Below are 17,111 nucleotides of genomic sequence, written 5' to 3'. Positions count from 1 at the left end.
TATGAAAGCTTGTAGAGCTACTGTGGCGGGAGTTGAGAATTTCTTTTTTACAAAAGGTAACAGGTTTATTCCCGCCGCAGTGAAAGTTTTCAATATGAAAGTTATTCCTCAATTGTTGTATGGGATCCCCTTGTGGATCAATGCTTGGAATCATAACGTTGAGAGGATTCAGTCAGCTTTTCTATATAAAATATTTGGAGTGCCACATTGTATTCCATATACCGCACTCTGTCTGGAAGCGGGACAACATCTCCTGGCTACAAAAGCCTGGCTGGTTACCTTGAAGTTTTGGGTCCGCCTGTGCTTTAACTCAGATACTGACAGTCTTATATATCTTATCCTCCCTCAGCTTCATGAATCTAAGTGGTGGCGGGCAGTGGAAACTAAAATACTTTCCCTGGGATTTTCCTGGGAAGCCTTGCAAATGCTGCCTGCTCCTGAAATATTCTCTCAATTAAAAAGGCGACTACTAGATCAAGAGTTTCAAGTTCTGCAGGACAAGGCGAGAAGCAATTGCTCCCCCCTCTTTTTTAATATCAAATTTAAAATCAATCATATGGCAGATTATTTGAGTTTACTTCAGGAGCCCAAGCATAGATGGATAATCACTAGGGCTCGATGTAACTCCTTCCCTTGCTCTATGCTACAAGGAAGGTTCCGAAAAATCGACCTGCAAGAGCGGAAATGTCCTCATTGTACCACAGCGATTCAAACCATGGAACATATATTGCTCGACTGCCCCAAATACGAGGGATCTAGGACAAGACTTTTTGCTCTTTGTCCTGTAATCTTTAATGAATACTCCACTGTGGGGAAGATTACGTTCCTATTAAACAATTCTGCCTCCGAGATTTTAACTTTTGTAGCTAGGTTCCTTATGGAAACTTTGAAATGATTACCTGCGATGGTCCTCATGTATGGGATACTTGTTTGGACAATGTTGGCTGTTATATGGATTCTATGCCTAATAAAGGTTTATATATATATGTCTGCACAACCTGGACTCTGGAATGTTGATTAAGCACGTGTAGCTGCTTTGTGCAGGCAGCAACAGTTTGTATTGGGGAAACATTTGGTTTAACGTTTCATGGGAAAATGCCTTCACCTCATCAATATCCTTTTTCAACTGGACTTTGATATAGTTACAAGATACAGTATTTGGAATCTAAACTTGTATTAGTTGCAATAAGCATAAGGCCTGATCAGACTCCCCCTGAAGTCAATAAGGAAACTGAACGTTGGGTAGATTGTTCACTTCCTTTCCTTTAAAATCTCTCAGTGTTCTGAATATTTTATGAGAGTTCTACTGTGCTCAAAACCACATTCCTATGAAAGTCAGTTTAAAAAACACTATAGCTTCAACTTTCAAAGAGTTAGAGTAATCCAAATGTGTTGCGTATCATGTAAACACATCCTAATAGCGTAGACAGTCTGCCAGCCTGATCCTCCAGGTACTTACGTCATTAAAAAAAATGTATAAAAATCTGTATCTTGCCTTTCTGCCTTTGTAAGGGCCACCAAAGTGACTAACACAATGTAACATACATGATCAAATCACATTTCAACTGCCCCGACATATAATTAAAACAATTAAAAACAGGGTTAAAATACATACAAAACATAAAAACAGTAGAATATGATGTATTTCTGTATGATACTGGTAAATATAAGTGCAGTCCCAAGTGTCATAAGGCTTTATATATGAAGCTTGAAACAAATCTGGTGAAATTACTTGACCAGACTGGGATGATAGAAATGTAATCACCGCTTTGCCAATGAGTATGACTAATCCTAGTCAGTACCTGTATAATTTACAACTCCATCCACAATGCTGTCTCATGCAGCTATCAAACAAATAGGACTGAACAAATTGGTTGGTAAATGTGAATATAAGTAGTCAAGCAATCAGGTTACCAATTTTACTAAGGGAACAGTTCAGTGCACGTACAGTTAACCCCTGTTCTCATTAAAGCAGCTTGGTAACATGAATTGACCTTTTGCTTTGCTAGTTAATACCGGTAGTGGAGAATCCCAAGGATTTCTCAGTCACTATACAAGTATGCTGTACATACTGTTAGGAAGAAAATGGTACTAGGGACAAACTGTTGATGGATTTAGTACAAGGGTTACCATTTGCTAGCCCTTAAAGTTCATCTTGGGAGGGAAGGTAGCATGGTATATCTCATCAGCTCTTGGAAGCTAAGTAGGATCAGTACTTTGATAGGCAGACCACCATGGAAGAGTGCAGGAAAAAAAAAGTAAACCACCTCTGGTTCTCACTTGCCTTGAAAGCCCCTTGCTGGGGTTGACTTCAGTTGGTTGCAACTTCACAGCACTTACGTACATAAAGTACACTTTATACAGTTCATGTGAGAAGGTGACAGTGATTTAGAAAATTGGAAAACATGATCACTGCATTCCTCCAGTGTTTTTTGACTATTAACTTTTAGTTCAATTGCATTTCTATAAGTACATCTTCTAGTCTTCTTGTGTTAATTTCAGTTGTGATTTGTTTTCCTTACTGCTCATTTAAATACTTGCTATCCTGTTCTTTCATAATGTCCACTATAATGTTTTAAATGATGTGAAACACATGTTCAAGAATTTATAAGTAACAAGCAACCCTGTGCACTTGTAAAATACCATCTCTTCTTGAGGACTGAACAATGTATAGTCAGTTACATTAGTTTCTACCATAATTTTCAACTACTATTGCTTTAGACACTGCAATTCTATGTTACCTTGAACAAGCAGAATAATTTCCTAGTGATATGTTAGTGCCCTGGCCTCAATAGTCCCAATCTAGCCTAATCTTCTCAGATCGTAGAAGCTATGCAGTGTCATTCCTGATTAGTATTTGGATAGAAAAACTCCAAGGAATATACATATTAGTACTTCTAACCTTTGTAAAAATTGTACATCATCTAGTGAAAACCATTATTTGGGGTGTTTGCATTGGAAGGATGAACTCTTTCCCTGCAAAGGATTTGCAGGTAACGAACCCCTTTGATTCTTGAATATCTTTCCTAATTTTTTTTGCTAATTTCCCTCACCTACACTATTTTATCATGCCACTGTTATGCTGCTACATTGTTGGCATATCATCCCACTATCTTTTCTGGCTTTTCAAGAAGACTGCAAAACAGAGCAGGGTCAGTTGGGCAGCGGGAGAATATTTGCAGGGGCTGGTGGTGGCATGAAGGTGAATTTAGACTGGCTTTAATATTTTCATATCTAGTTTCTAATGCTTGTCTTATACAATTGTTTTTTTCCCATTGTCATATGTCTTGAGATGCTCGGGAGAAAGGTAAAGATATAAATATTTTAAATAACTAGTGAAAGATTTCCTGTTGCTGGAAAACAATGGGAAGGGAGAAGGTAAAAATATAGAATCAAGATTGAAGATGTGTTTGGAAAATGCATAGGACACTGGAATATCCCAGGCCACCTATGTCCCCTACCTAAACTAATCCTTTCCCTTGATGTTTTTTCAAAGTACCCTGCCTATAACCAAGAATCAAAACTTCTAAGAATCAAATCTGCCCATGGCTAGAACCTCTGGGGAACTGATCCCAAATAACCTACCAGTGACAGGATCATATATTTATGCTCTGCTTTAGACAGCACTGTTGGAGCCCTCATGGTCAAGCAGGATTTTATCACAGCTCCAAGACTATCAAACCAATTAATATGTTACAAGCTCACAAGAGTTAGGAATTGTGAGAAGAATATGAGCTGGGAAAGGCATGGATGACATCACAAACCTGAATGAGGCCAACCACTTCTTCCTCTTACCAATACGATTATCATTTGAATATGAGATTCTAGGAAGGATATAGTTTCTACCTGACATCACTTCTACGTGGACTGACCAGGAAATTCCTTAGAGTAGTTCAGAACCATTTAGGCAGCAGATAAAAATAGGAGGAATAATAGGTAAAGCCTACCTACATGAAAGAAAGGAATCCACGTAAGGAATAGATTAATCTTATTATATAATTGAGTAGCTTGTTCCCAATGAACCAGAAAAAGCAAAGGACTCTGGATGCAATTTGTCATGTACAGAGGGGCTAATGGGACTACAACTCCCAGCCTAACAATCAGACTTAGAGGCTTTTCCTTGTTACTCCCTGGCACTGGTATTCAGAGGGTTCCTCTGGCAGTTCCTACATGAATCGGTTTAATTCCCTTTTAAAGTCATCTATGCATTTGGTATAGAACCCCACATTCCTCTGGAAGTGAATTCCACATTACAATCACTCGATGAACAAGCAGTATTTCCTTTTGCCTGACCTGAATCTACTACCCATCAACTTGTGTTCTCCTTAAGTCATCTCTTTCCTGACAAGTTCCAGACTCTTCAGCCTTTTATCATAGGAAAGATACTTCAACCGCTTAATCATCTTGGATGCCCTCGCCCGTACTGTTTCCAGCTCTGCCAACTCCTTTTTGAGATATGGTGACCAGAACTGCACTTAGAATTCCAAATGAGGCTATATAGGCATTATAATATTGACAGGGTTTATTTTTGATCCCTTTCCTAATAATCCTGAGTGCAGGGTTTGCCTTTTCCAGCACACTGGGTTGACATTTTCATTGAGCTAAGCACTCTAACCCCAAGGTATACTTTTCTCTCAGTCTCAGCAAGTTCAGACGTCACAAGTGTGTACTTAGTTGGGATTTTTTGTTCCAATGTGCATCAACTCTTACCTACACAAAGCATAATTTACAACTTACAACTCTTACCTACACAAAGCATAATTTCCCACAAAATGAGTTTTCCCCTTTTCCAAATGAAAGCTAGTTATGTCATGTTGGCCATATTCGTTATCATGGTTAATATAACAAATGAGGGTTGCTTACAACTTGCCCCCAGATAGTGTCATAGGTAGGGCTGTTATCAGCTTTGCAGCTTTCTTTGGAGGTCAAAAAACACTGCTGGATAAGTTTTATTAGCCCTGCAAAAGGGGACTCACATGAAAGAATAATCTTGTATCATTAGAGCCACTGTGGTGTAGTGGTTACAGGGCAGGTGGACCAGGTTTGATTCCCTACTCCTCTACCTGAGCAGCAACAGATTCCTGCTCCTACCTTCCTGCTGGGTGACCTTGGGCAAGTTCTTCAGAACTCTTTCAGCCCCACAAGGTGTCTGTTGCAGGGAGAGAAGGGAAAGGAGTTTTTAAGCCCTTTTGAGTTTCCTTACAGGAGAGAAAGGGGGAGTATAAATCCAAACTCTTCTTCCTGGTTCCCATTTTCCCTCTTCTTCCTCCAGCTGTTTTTCACTCTACTCTCTCCTTTCAGTCTAACAGCCCAACAGCCCTACCAGTTCTCCTTTTCCATTCACATCAACATGCTTATTCTCCTCCCATATCTCCCCACTCTTACTTATTTTTCTAGTTTTGGGCAAAGGTTAATTTCCCAATTTTAAAAAGTTTTCAGGGTGTTTTAAAATAAACTTGGGTCTGGGTGTTTGTAGAAAGACCTGCCCTAGTCAAGAGTGGCACACTGTGTAGTTGTTTTGATGCTATGGCACTAATTTAGATTTACATACCAGAATGAATTCACTTTTTCCACATCCATCATTTAAAAATTATAATTCTAACTGTCCAAAAGTTCACAATGGTGAAGTAGCATCAGTCATTGAGTATTTTCAGAAGAATAGCTTCCTGTGTTATATTTCTAAATGTAGAGTCAGTTTAAAGAGAGACCTGTATTATTACAGATGGCTGTTATTAACCAGACTTCTGCTACAGAAAACATTCCCAACAGGCTTCCCATCCAAAGGGTGTGTGTGTGAATCCACTTGTAGGAGCAACGCACAGCCACACCAGTAGATATGCCCTCTCTGGGGCACTTGCTCTGGTGGAGGGACAATTTTGCTGGCATGCAACCACCGCAGCCCTCCCCAGTGCTGGACACTACACCATAGTGTCCCAGGGCCTTGCCACCACCAGCAAAGCAGCGAAGGGCTAGGGGCGTGGCAAGGAGAGGAGACGATTAGTCGGCTCCCTCCTGACCTTTGCTGGTGCTATGCCAGCAGCCTGGGCCTCAGACTTACGCCGCCAAAATGGTAGCAAAATGGTAGCAAAATGGTAGCAAAATGGTCCATTCAGTCTAATGGGGGCTTCTTGGTAGCGGGGAGACTTTTTAACTGTTTAAGCCTCCCCATGCCGCTGGGAAGCCTTCATGGGAGCAGCAGGGCAGCACCACATTGGTGCTGTGGCCTGCTGCTGCCTAGTTTGGATGGGGCTGTCTTTCCATTCTGCATTATATGCTAGCAGTGCACCCGAGTCTCATGCCCCAGTGTTCATCTGGAATGTGCATAGGATTACAGCCTGAAAAGGCATTCAGTATCATACACCAATTCCAGGTTTACAATCAACCCTTTATGCTATTACTTACTGCCAAGAAGCACAATGGGTTCAGGAGCGTGTCACTAGGTGAACAGGACCATCTTGCTGCACTAAAATGCAAGTGCTTAGGACAGGATAAGATCAAAACAATGGCAAACTATCAAATGACTTCCTTCTTTGCCTGTCCAAATGTAAGTGTCTTTACTTATACTGTATAGAGTGAACAGCTTAATTTGAAAATCACCACATTGTTATAGTTCTTGAAACAAGCCCACAAAAAAGCTTCATCTTGGAATTGCTTCTTCCTATTGGTCTTATTATATAGCCTCTGGATGCTCTATTAGCCCTGAAAGGATTCTAGGTTTGGGAACGTGCATGAATATATCATTCAGCCCAAGTCAACCAATTTAAATGCAGATGAAATGGCAGGAAGGATAGTCAAAGAAGGAAGACAATCTATCCCTTACAAAATTGAACAACTCATGAGGTAATATTTCTTAGGAAATACCGGTAGCTGTCTCCTGGGGACTGTGATTTACGTGAAGCCCAACTATACACATAAAGAACAGTAGGCTCAGAAACATCCACTACCACAGAGTTTTTGAGTAGGGAAAGTTCTTCTGGTTTCTGGGCTAAATAAACATTCTGTTCTAGCCAACCATCCTGACAGTAACCCACAGGAGGGATACAATTTGTAATGCAACCAAAGAGCAAGATATCCAGACATATGCAATACAAAATATACACAAACATGCACTTTGAGGTACAGTTTGTGCCTTTAATATACAATAATTTGGAGGGCAATTATGAGCACAAATTGGGATTTTATAGCATATATCACCTGGGGAAATGGGTTGGAAAATATTATGCCAATGATTGGGAAGGATAGTTTTAGGCATGGTGATGGTGATAAAAAATTATGTTAGTAGTAGTTAGTATGATTGTTTACGTGAGCCCCTCAGTAAGGAATAAAGACTGCATTTAATACTTGAACAGCATAGAATTTCTTAAGATGTCTTCTACCATTTCAGTTTAAGTTCCTTTTAGCATTTTCCCTTTAAGGTAATTTATTCACATATTTAAGTATATTTGTCTCAGACCTGCTTTACCAGATATAATTTTTATTATTACCCATCAAAGGAGTTTAAAGTACAAAAAAATCTAATCTAAATCTAATTCAAATATAACTATTAATAAAGTAGTCAAACAAAGAGAAAAAAAACTAGCAGCAGAGGGCAGCCCAATCCAGAGGGGGGAGCGAATTCTTCTCTGGAGCTGGCGCGGGCCTACACTGGTGGATTTGCCTTCCCTGAAGCACTTACTCTGGGGAAGGGGAAAATCCATGGGCGCCCAGCTGCTGCAGGACCTCCAGACACTTGGATCAGAGGTGGGATCCAACCAGTTCTCACCACATCTCTAGAAGTGGTTCTAATTTTTTCTGAGTGCCGAGAAGGGGTTACTAAAGCAACCTCCCTGCCCAATAGGGACTGGAGGTGCGTGTGTGCGGCGGCGCCACTGTTTGAATCCCACCACCATCGGAACCTGTTATTGAAATTTTTGGATCCCACCACTGACTTGGATGTGGCGCCTAGTTTAAGTTGGCATTCCTGGGTCATATTAGTGTGGTGGGGACATTCCTGGGGGCGGGGGGGGGGAGTCAACGTTAGTTGGCTCCCACTGCCCGCTTAGTCTCCTTGTGCTGCAGAGCTAGCCTCGGAAATATGTCACGATTTTTGTGGTGTATCTGCAATTTTGTGGCGTATCTGCAATTTTCCCAATAGGGTATTTTTCCATGTTTGTTTGTTTCACTTTTTGGGCTTCCCACACCGCGGGAAAGCCATTTGGAGAGGGCAGGGCACCACCAGGGCAACACTGACCCCACCTGCCCACTCTGAACTGGGTTGTGTTAATTAATTAGCTAAGAGAGAAAAATAATAATGTGCAGGATTACGATAATCTCTACCTGAATTCTTAGGAATCACACTACCAAGATAATGCAGACATATTATGAATGCTCAGAAATGTTAGGCAAAATATTTTTTGAAAGAACCATTGTGAAGAGTTATTAAGAAAATCAATATTTATTATCCGCCTCCACAATTTATTACAAAACAGAATTGGTTAAACATTTTTAAGTTACCCAGTGCAAAATGGAAGCACCCTATTAAGATTCTGATTGTGGTTCACAGGAATCTCCTGGAGCACAACTGAATCTCTGCAATTTTGGTTGACCCAAAACATCAACTTGGACCAATTGAGTACAACCAGCATGGAAACTGAACCGCAGGCACCCATAAAACAGCTACTGGCTCTCCTAAGTGAAAGGTGCAAAATCATGATGAAGCACAATGAAATATACACATAAAACAATACATCTATATACATTAAATAGTTGCATTTGTCGCTCCAAATAATCAAATGATAGTTCAAAGGGAAGTGATTTCCCAAAATAATTGGTCTTTTGAAAAGAGAGAAATACTCAATGAACAATACTTTTATCCAGTTTTTCTAATGGTTATAAATACCAACTGATACAGAAGATTTGTATTGACATTTTTCAGTTTTCAATTATGTTTTTTGCTCTTTGCTTTTTGGAGAAAAAGTCACATTATAAGGTTGCCTTCTTTTAGGACGTGGGCAGGGAGCAAGGTCTTCTTTTATGTAACCTTTAAAAAAATTAAACAAGAGGGAAATTTTCATCACTTGGCTTATATATAATAAAGTTTTAGGATTTTGTGTTTTTTTTAATACAGAATTTTTTTTAGCACTTCAACAATAGCCTGAAACTTACACACCATGAGGAGCCTTATGCAATAAGCAGAGTGTTAACTATGTTGCTTTATTACACTCCCCCAATGGAAATTGAATGCTTATTTTTATTGATTTATTTAACTAGATTTAATATACTCCTCCCTCCCCTTTCATGTTCGGGGCAGCTTATAACATTTCAAATAACAGTAACAAATTACATTTACAATTATTTCCAGGATGGCGATAAAACAGTATCCAAATCCATTGAGGGTTGACAGCAGAAGGAAGGGAAGAGAGGCTGATAACAATAAGACTAATAGACTAAGGCTCATTCCGCACATGCAGAATAATGCACTTTCAAACTGCTTTCACTGCTCTTTGAAGCTGTGCGGAATAGCAAAATCCACTTGCAAACAGTTGTGAAAGTGGTTTGAAAACGCATTATTTTGCGTGTGCGGAAGGGGCCTAAGTTCTAATAGACAGAAGACAATGTTAACAATGAGTTAAAGATCGATTCACGCTATGTAAGCAAGCCATATAATGTATTGTTGAAGGCTTTCACGACCAGATTCAACTGGTTGTGGTGGATTTTCCAGGCTGTGTGGCCCTAGTCTGGTAGATCTTGTTCCTAACGTTTCGCCTGTATCTATGGCTGGCATCTTCAGAGGTATAGATGCCAGCCACAGATACAGGCGAAATGTTAGGAACAAGATCTACCAGACCACAGCCACACAGCCCAGAAAACCAACCACAACCAAGCCATGGCTCCTTTACACAGTGGAAGTCAATTACAATGCATTCATAACTGGTGTCATGCCCTTCAAAAACCACTGACTCCAATAGACTTAGAATGGCTAATGCTGATGATGATTACACTGTGTGAGCTATTTCTGGTTTAGACTGACCAACTATGGTTGTATTTTTCATTCATACCAGGATTGAAAAACTGCTTCAATCCAAAATCAAGGAAAGAAAGTCAGATGTAGGCGGCTGCTTGGAATGGAACAGAAATCTCTGACACTAAACTGGAGGTTATTAATTGACTTGACACACATACAAATGGGTGGCAGAGGACTTGTTTATGTAGTGCTAACATATAATTTGGTACTATGATTGAGCCAACATGTAATTTCGGTTAAATTTATGATGATTTTTGCAACGTATAAACCTAAATAGTTTATTTTAAAAACTCTGAAAGTGAAATAAATTTCTAATTCAGTATTCCTTTTTTTAAAAAAAAAAATCAAGGGTGAATAAGAAGCATGCCCATAGGCAACTATTGTACCATGTTGTATATGGTGAAGAGAGCAGGAGGATTAGCAGATTAAGCTTCTTAGCTGGTGTGGGATGGTTTACATTAATCAAAATAAAGAAATTCTTAAGAAAAGGAGTTCTAACCCTGGTTTAATTCTTGCTTTAGCCATGAGCACAAAAGTTATTAAGGCTCATCTCTGCATCTGACAAGACAGTCGTTCTGTCCCACCAAATAGGGCTGTTCAAAGTATTTCAGAGAAAATGTTTATGAAGAAAATGTTTATGAAGCACTTCTAGAATTAGGAAAAGTGATAACTATTAAGTTCCACTTCATTTTTATAAAATAATATAGATGGATCCTGGTAGAACAGCTGATGTGACCTCATATTAGGATGAAACCCACTTGTGAATTGGAAAAGGTGATTGGACTAATTAGGATCACAATGAATCCAGTTTGTGCCAAACACATATAAGATACAGACTTCAATGGACTGAGAAGGGTGTAAATCTGTTCAAGATTGCATAGGTCCTATGAGGCAATAATGGCACTGAAAGAGTTTAAGAGAATAAACCACGTTTACTGGCAGTAAAATCTTAATTTACTGTAACAGTTCAGGAATGCACTTTGTGAAGCTTCTCTAGCAACTAATTATGCTATACATTATCTAAGACATGCTAATTATGTAGCACATGAAGATATGATGCTGATACCCATCAGCTGTGTTTTATTATAAGAAATACATAGACTGATGGTTTATTTATAGTAGGCTTTTACTTGTTGGGGATGTATTAGGTAATTTTTTATTATGTCGGGGAAACTGAGATTTGGACTAGATGATCCAAGTGTATATTAAACACCCCAATGCTTCTTTTCTCCCCTTCCCCACATCTAATGCAACTACTAACAGGGTAGCATATCCTTAATAGTCTTATTCCTCTACCCATAAAGCTCAAACTGGCTGACTTGGCTGCTGGTCTATCTGCAAACTATGCATGGGGAATGTCCTGTCTGCCTGACCACATGGCCTGATGGGGGATAGATCCCCTTGCATAGAACAGTGGAGTCAATAAGCAATTGAGACCATCTCTGCAGTGTGGGTGTGGTAGCATTAGTTAGGCTGGGCCTGGGTGAAGAGGCAGGAAATAATCTCTTCCTGCCTTGACAAGCCTTACTGCTTCCTCTTCTGTTTCTCCTAATAAGTAGTCAATTTTAATTTAAGAGTAGAATAACAGAATATTAAAAAATCATTAAACGGCAACTCTGTCTTACCATCTCCTGTTGCTCCTTACTTAATTAGGCATTGACTGTCAGGAGATCCTTATGAAACCTTTAAACTAAAAGTATTTTACCAGGAAGCTGATGATCCCATGGTATTATTCATAACAGAATGCGATTGCTGCAGTTTTCTCTTGCCTTCCTACATGTGAAAGTAATGTAGAGCTGATCTGCTGGAAGCTCATTTTGTGCTTGGACTGCCTACAAATAAATTTTATTTATATTTTTATTTGTATCCCGCCCTTCCCAAGAAGGGAATATCTGTTTATACATCTGTTTATATATAAACCATTTGTTTATATAGCTTCAAGTATACACATTGTGCAGGTTCATAATGAGTTAAAGAAAGCACATAGGTTCGATATTTATATAAGCCAAACTCTTTCAACATGTATACTTCTTCTTGAATGCTCATATGCTTTTTTACCCTTATATGCCAGCTAACACATAAATCTCACATTGATCCTATTTCCTGATACTTAAAATTAGGGAAGTTTTAGTTGCATCTTTGAAGCACATGACACTTTCATTTCCTATAACCGGTTTTCCTCCACTCAGTAACAGGTAGTTTAGTATATAAGTATTTCAGATTCCTACATTAGTCATAGTCAAACAACTTCACAAACAGCAGACAAAACAGAGCACTGAATCTATTTCCTCTTTCAGCTTATACTTTTAAATATATCTATATCTATAAATAAACCTGCCCCTACCTCTTTCAACACACGTTTGGGTAGAAGGAAATCCAATCTCCCAGAAATTCTCTGGTGTGTCAGGAGGAACGTAGCGAGATCGATGCCTCGAACAGGCGGCCAACCTCTTCTCTTTCTCTCCTTCAGGAAAATCTGCATAATACTAAGGGACATTGCAGCACCCCCATATTAAAAGATGTATGCAAAGTAAATTCAATTAAATACAATAAAAACGGCTTCCATCAAGAACATATAACAACCACAAGTGCTAAACTGCACTTGCAAGCTTATAGGTCTTTGCTCTACGGCTGCTTTGTATATTACATTTATTTTCAGATGCAGAATGATCCTGTGCATAGATCCAGTGTCTGCATTCAAACACATTTTGAAAGTGTTAAGAAGAGAATGGCTTTGAATACTTTAAATTCGTATTGTACTAGTGCATATGTATTGTTTGTGATCTCTTAACCAAGATTAGAACTTGCAGCACATCAAAGAACTTGGAGCACACCTTCTTTCCCTCTTCTCACATTTTAAAAACAACAATAATCAAGGTTAGCAATAACATAAATACAGACCAACTGCTGCCCTATAGTCAGCCAAAGGGGGTGGATTTTCACATTCAGCATTGGAGCAAATGTAAAGTATCCCCCCACATTCCAACTCTCCAAGCTACAATTAGGAGAATATTATGTCTGTACCAATCAAAGAAACTGATTATTTCCTTGATTTTCTGCTATTGCACCAGGTATCGTCCTTCTTTTATGGCTAATTCTTTAAACATTATCAAGTTGATCTGAACCCCTGTTAAGTACACTGAGAAAGCAGAATATACAGCAGAATTCATTTTTTAGTTATTACCTTTTGAGCATGGTTGACCAAGGTCAATTCTAGTTAGGCACAGTGCTATAACACTGGATCATGTAGGCACTGAGTTATAGCTAGCCCACTATGATTGCTGTAGGTACATTTGATGGGAGATATTTTACATTCATTTGTAGTTTTGAGAGCTCTCACTGACTGAATACCTGAGAGATATGACAATGACGTATATGTATTTAATGTGAAATATGAACTATTACATTATTTTATGGATTTACTACCTACTGAAGCCTCCCATGAATAATTTATCACCTTCAGGTTATAACTCTTCAGGGAGACTTAAGGTAGGCAAATGTAACATCTCAATCCACATAAAGACAGTTTTCCATGTGCAAAATGGCAAATAAAATACTAGTTCATGCTATGATATTACATCAGTATAGCAATAAAAATAAAACATACCCACATCAGACTCCTAGAATTGCTATCCTTTTAAAGAGGATACACACAGAAGGAAGCATTTTCCTGTCCTTCACCTCTTGAATTCCAAAACCTAACATATGCACTGACCCTTAGAACCAATGTTTCCTCCTATGATTCATTAAGCACTTCCCCAAATATACAAAGTGCTTTACTTTATAGTTTATAGAAATGTTTCTACATGAAATCTTCTGCTTTAGTACAAAGTACTAGGACTAGATTACTATGCAATAACATTTGCATCAAAAATCTTCCCACTGACCTGAATAATAGCATGCCCCCACCCCCACCCCGCTCCTGCCCTGCTTACTATAAAGGCTCCAGAGTACATTAAGGAAAGATTTTTAATCTTCTTTGCCGACGTCTACTTGATAATATGCTGTGCTTCTAGCCACAGTCTCTGCCAGAAGAGTATGATGCAGACATTATGCAGTATATTTATGTGTCCAGAAATCTTTTTCTCAAGGGTAAATCCATGTTTTAGTTTAACTGGAAACTTGACAGCACTACAAGATGCATATCCTGATTTATCTAAAAAAGCAGCTAACAAATAATGCCAGAAGAAGATGAAAAAACCAGTCTGGAACAGAATCACTTTGCAAAAGCATAGTCGAAACGCATGGAATGTTTAACACTAAAGTATATGTGCATGTTTGTCATGTGTTGACTGCAGTATCAAGGCATGTGCACATTTTATTTATCCATTTATATCCTTTTTACAGTACAATCCATTTGGCAGACAATAAAATACAATTCATATTTTAAAAAAAATACAAGCTAGACACATTAAATAATTGAATCCAGCAGACAGGATGACACCTCATCCTGGTTAGAAAACAGGGTCCGTCTTTGACCTTACCAGGCAGCCTGCCATAGGGCCAGTGGACTGCTTAGGCAGACAGTACAACCCCTGACACTGCATCCAGCTGCTTGAGTGAGCCAGCTGCTGCTGCTTTTTTAGGTTTCTGAGGCCACACCTGGTCAAACATCAGGATCAAACATGGCAACCAGGAACAGGTGAAACCAGATACAGCTGAAGCTAGAGGTCTATTACAGACTAAAAATTGATGAAACCCATTGAAGATGTAACGATATCCCCTAAAAAGGGGCCTATGAATGTAGACCAACCAAAACACCCAATCCTGGCTTAGGCTGGTCTTTATACCCACAGAAGAAAGTTGGTTGGTAAGTAGAAGCTTCATTCTCTCCACTGCTCATGAAAGGCAGTTTGAAGGAGGTGCAAAGAACCTCCTCCTTTGTAATATCAGCTGTCCTCTCTAATGAAAATATCTAATGTGCTCATCCCTAAGAACAGGATTTGGGTTTTGGGGAAAATCCTAGTTTTTCTTTTTAAATTAAAAAAAACCCAGAAATTGAGGGAAAAATTGAACTGTATGCAATATTTAACATCCCATCAAAACAAAACTAATGTTACTGCTGTAACAATATGAAGTGGATCATTTATAACCTAAAAGTAAATGTGCAAGCACCAAGTCGTTACCGATCCATGAGGTAATGTCACATCACAACATTTACTAAGCAGATTATGTTTACGGGGTGGTTTGCCATTGCCTTCCCCAGTCATCCACACCCATGTTTGATATATTTTTGGAATTTAGTTTTGAGGCAGTTCTATTGTAGCAAAATTTCAAATGTACCCAATACTTGAGAGAGAATTGCAAGCTCATATACCCTATGCTGTCTTAGCAAATCTACCCGCATTTTCTGTGAGACACGTATAGTAAAAATTAAGTGAGGTCAGTTGTGGTACGGTAGAAGTGCGTACTTCTGCAGTAGAAAATAGTCCTGAAGGACTATGAGCAGGAGCGCAAGCAAGCAGTGAGGTGGGGGGGGGGGCTGGCTTGGTGATTACGATGGGGGGAGGGTTCCCTTTCTCCTGCCACTTCTCTTGCTCTCCCCACCACCACTTCCCTCGATCTTCTGCTACCTTCTCTCGCTCTCCCACTGCTGCTTCTCTTGCTCTCCCAGGCACCATTTTTCCGGACCTCGGGTGCACATACCACTGGCCCTACCAGGCCTGACTTGGTGTTTTAGATGGGAGGAGGGTTGGAGATAAGGAAGTGGTGACAGATGAATTCACAATTCCCCTCAGATCTTTCTATGAGACAGAGTTTATCTATTAGAGAGACTAAGTTTTAAATGAATCTTTCCGTTCTTTTTCTGAGACTTTGATGCCATTTCTATCCAATGCCTTTTGATCTTTTTTCTCCCTCTTACAAGGTAGGCCAATAACCTACTGTGGGTATATGTGTTTCAGTGATGTGAGGGAGAAATGAAAAGATAAACCAAAAGTCATGTCAAAAGGACCACAGAAGGTATGCAACTGCTGAAAAGCAATGAGAGCCTTACATACCCCTCTCATGAAGATATCTTTTCAGAACCAGAACTACATCTTAGGTTTAAGAACTGTGTATGTCAATGCCATGCCCACCTTGCCTTTTTCAGCATTTCACCCATTCTAAAAGAGAAATTATTTCATAAGAGTTCTTCCAGTACTCCCCAAAATTTCCAATTTTTGTATTGGAAAAACTAGCGGGGCCCGGCCACGCGTTGCCGTGGCAACTGGTCCTTCTCATCACAGTCCGCAACCCACACAGATGTCCATGCAGGTCCAATGATCCGCAGCATAACCTTTTGGGATGGTCAAATGGAATCCCTCTTTCCCTTTTCAATTCACATTGTTATATGGCGGTGTCTTGTTTTTTAGTATAAGGTAACCCTTTCCATTCCACAACGGAACTGTCCAGAGTGCGAATCCCGCTGTCCATGAGGCTGGTTGACACGCACAGTCCTGGCTTGGGTAAGGCAGAACTGGGGCAAGGAGGCTATCCCAGTCAGGCAGCAGAGGCAGAGATTGGTGAGGCGCTCAGATCGAGGCCAGCTCCCTGGGATCTCTTAAAAGGGCCACGTGCAAAAGAAGCGGAGCCGGTAGTGTTGGTTCGCCCCCACCCCATGGATTTTCTTAGAAGAAAAAGGCAAACTCCAGCTCGCTTTTAGTAAAAGAGAGCTGTGGTGAATATGGGTGAGGAAGTGGGTAAGTGGTGGTTGGATGTGAGGGAGGGCAGAGTGAAGTATGTGAGGATGAGCTGGATGTGTATGAGAGTATGTGTGTTGTGTGGTAGTAGTGGGTGAGGCACACAGAGTGAAAGTTACCTGCGTGTGAGGGGGGGGGGACCCCACCTGACGTCTCACACGGCAAAGTGTGTATGTGTTTCACTTCCAATGGTATTACCTAACAGTATTACCTATTTACTGTTTTCAGTGCTCATCTCTGCCCATCTGCGCGAACATTCTAAGGGCATACCAACCCCTCAGGCCACAGACATGCTGCACGAACATTCTAAGGGTGACAGTTAAACACAGCCAGCTTCATGGCCTGGTGCACCAGGAAAAAGACATTTTACCTGGCTCAGGTATGGACTTTCGGCGATTTGAAGGTCCAATTACCTGCCCGCAACAGGG

At 39.9% G+C, this 17,111-nt stretch overlaps 1 protein-coding gene across 4 annotated transcripts in view; it reads right to left on the bottom strand.

Annotated features, from left to right (window-relative positions):
- Positions 1–8,415: 8,415 nt before the first annotated feature.
- The window catches only part of RBBP8 (RB binding protein 8, endonuclease), a 45,929-nt gene continuing 37,233 nt past the window's right edge, over positions 8,416–17,111 (bottom strand). For all 4 annotated transcript variants that reach the window (XM_048508282.1, XM_048508285.1, XM_048508286.1 and 1 more), the window contains 2 exons: positions 12,348–12,489; positions 8,416–9,019 (listed from right to left, as the gene is read on the bottom strand). In XM_048508282.1, the coding sequence (XP_048364239.1) occupies positions 8,922–9,019; positions 12,348–12,489 (240 nt within the window). In that variant the 3' untranslated portion in view covers positions 8,416–8,921. The remainder of the gene's footprint in view (positions 9,020–12,347; positions 12,490–17,111) is intronic.

The sequence above is a fragment of the Sphaerodactylus townsendi genome, linkage group LG09 (assembly GCF_021028975.2).
Source record: "Sphaerodactylus townsendi isolate TG3544 linkage group LG09, MPM_Stown_v2.3, whole genome shotgun sequence".
NCBI classification, from domain to species: Eukaryota; Metazoa; Chordata; class Lepidosauria; order Squamata; family Sphaerodactylidae; genus Sphaerodactylus; species Sphaerodactylus townsendi.
This window is presented reverse-complemented; position numbering and strand designations above follow the sequence as displayed.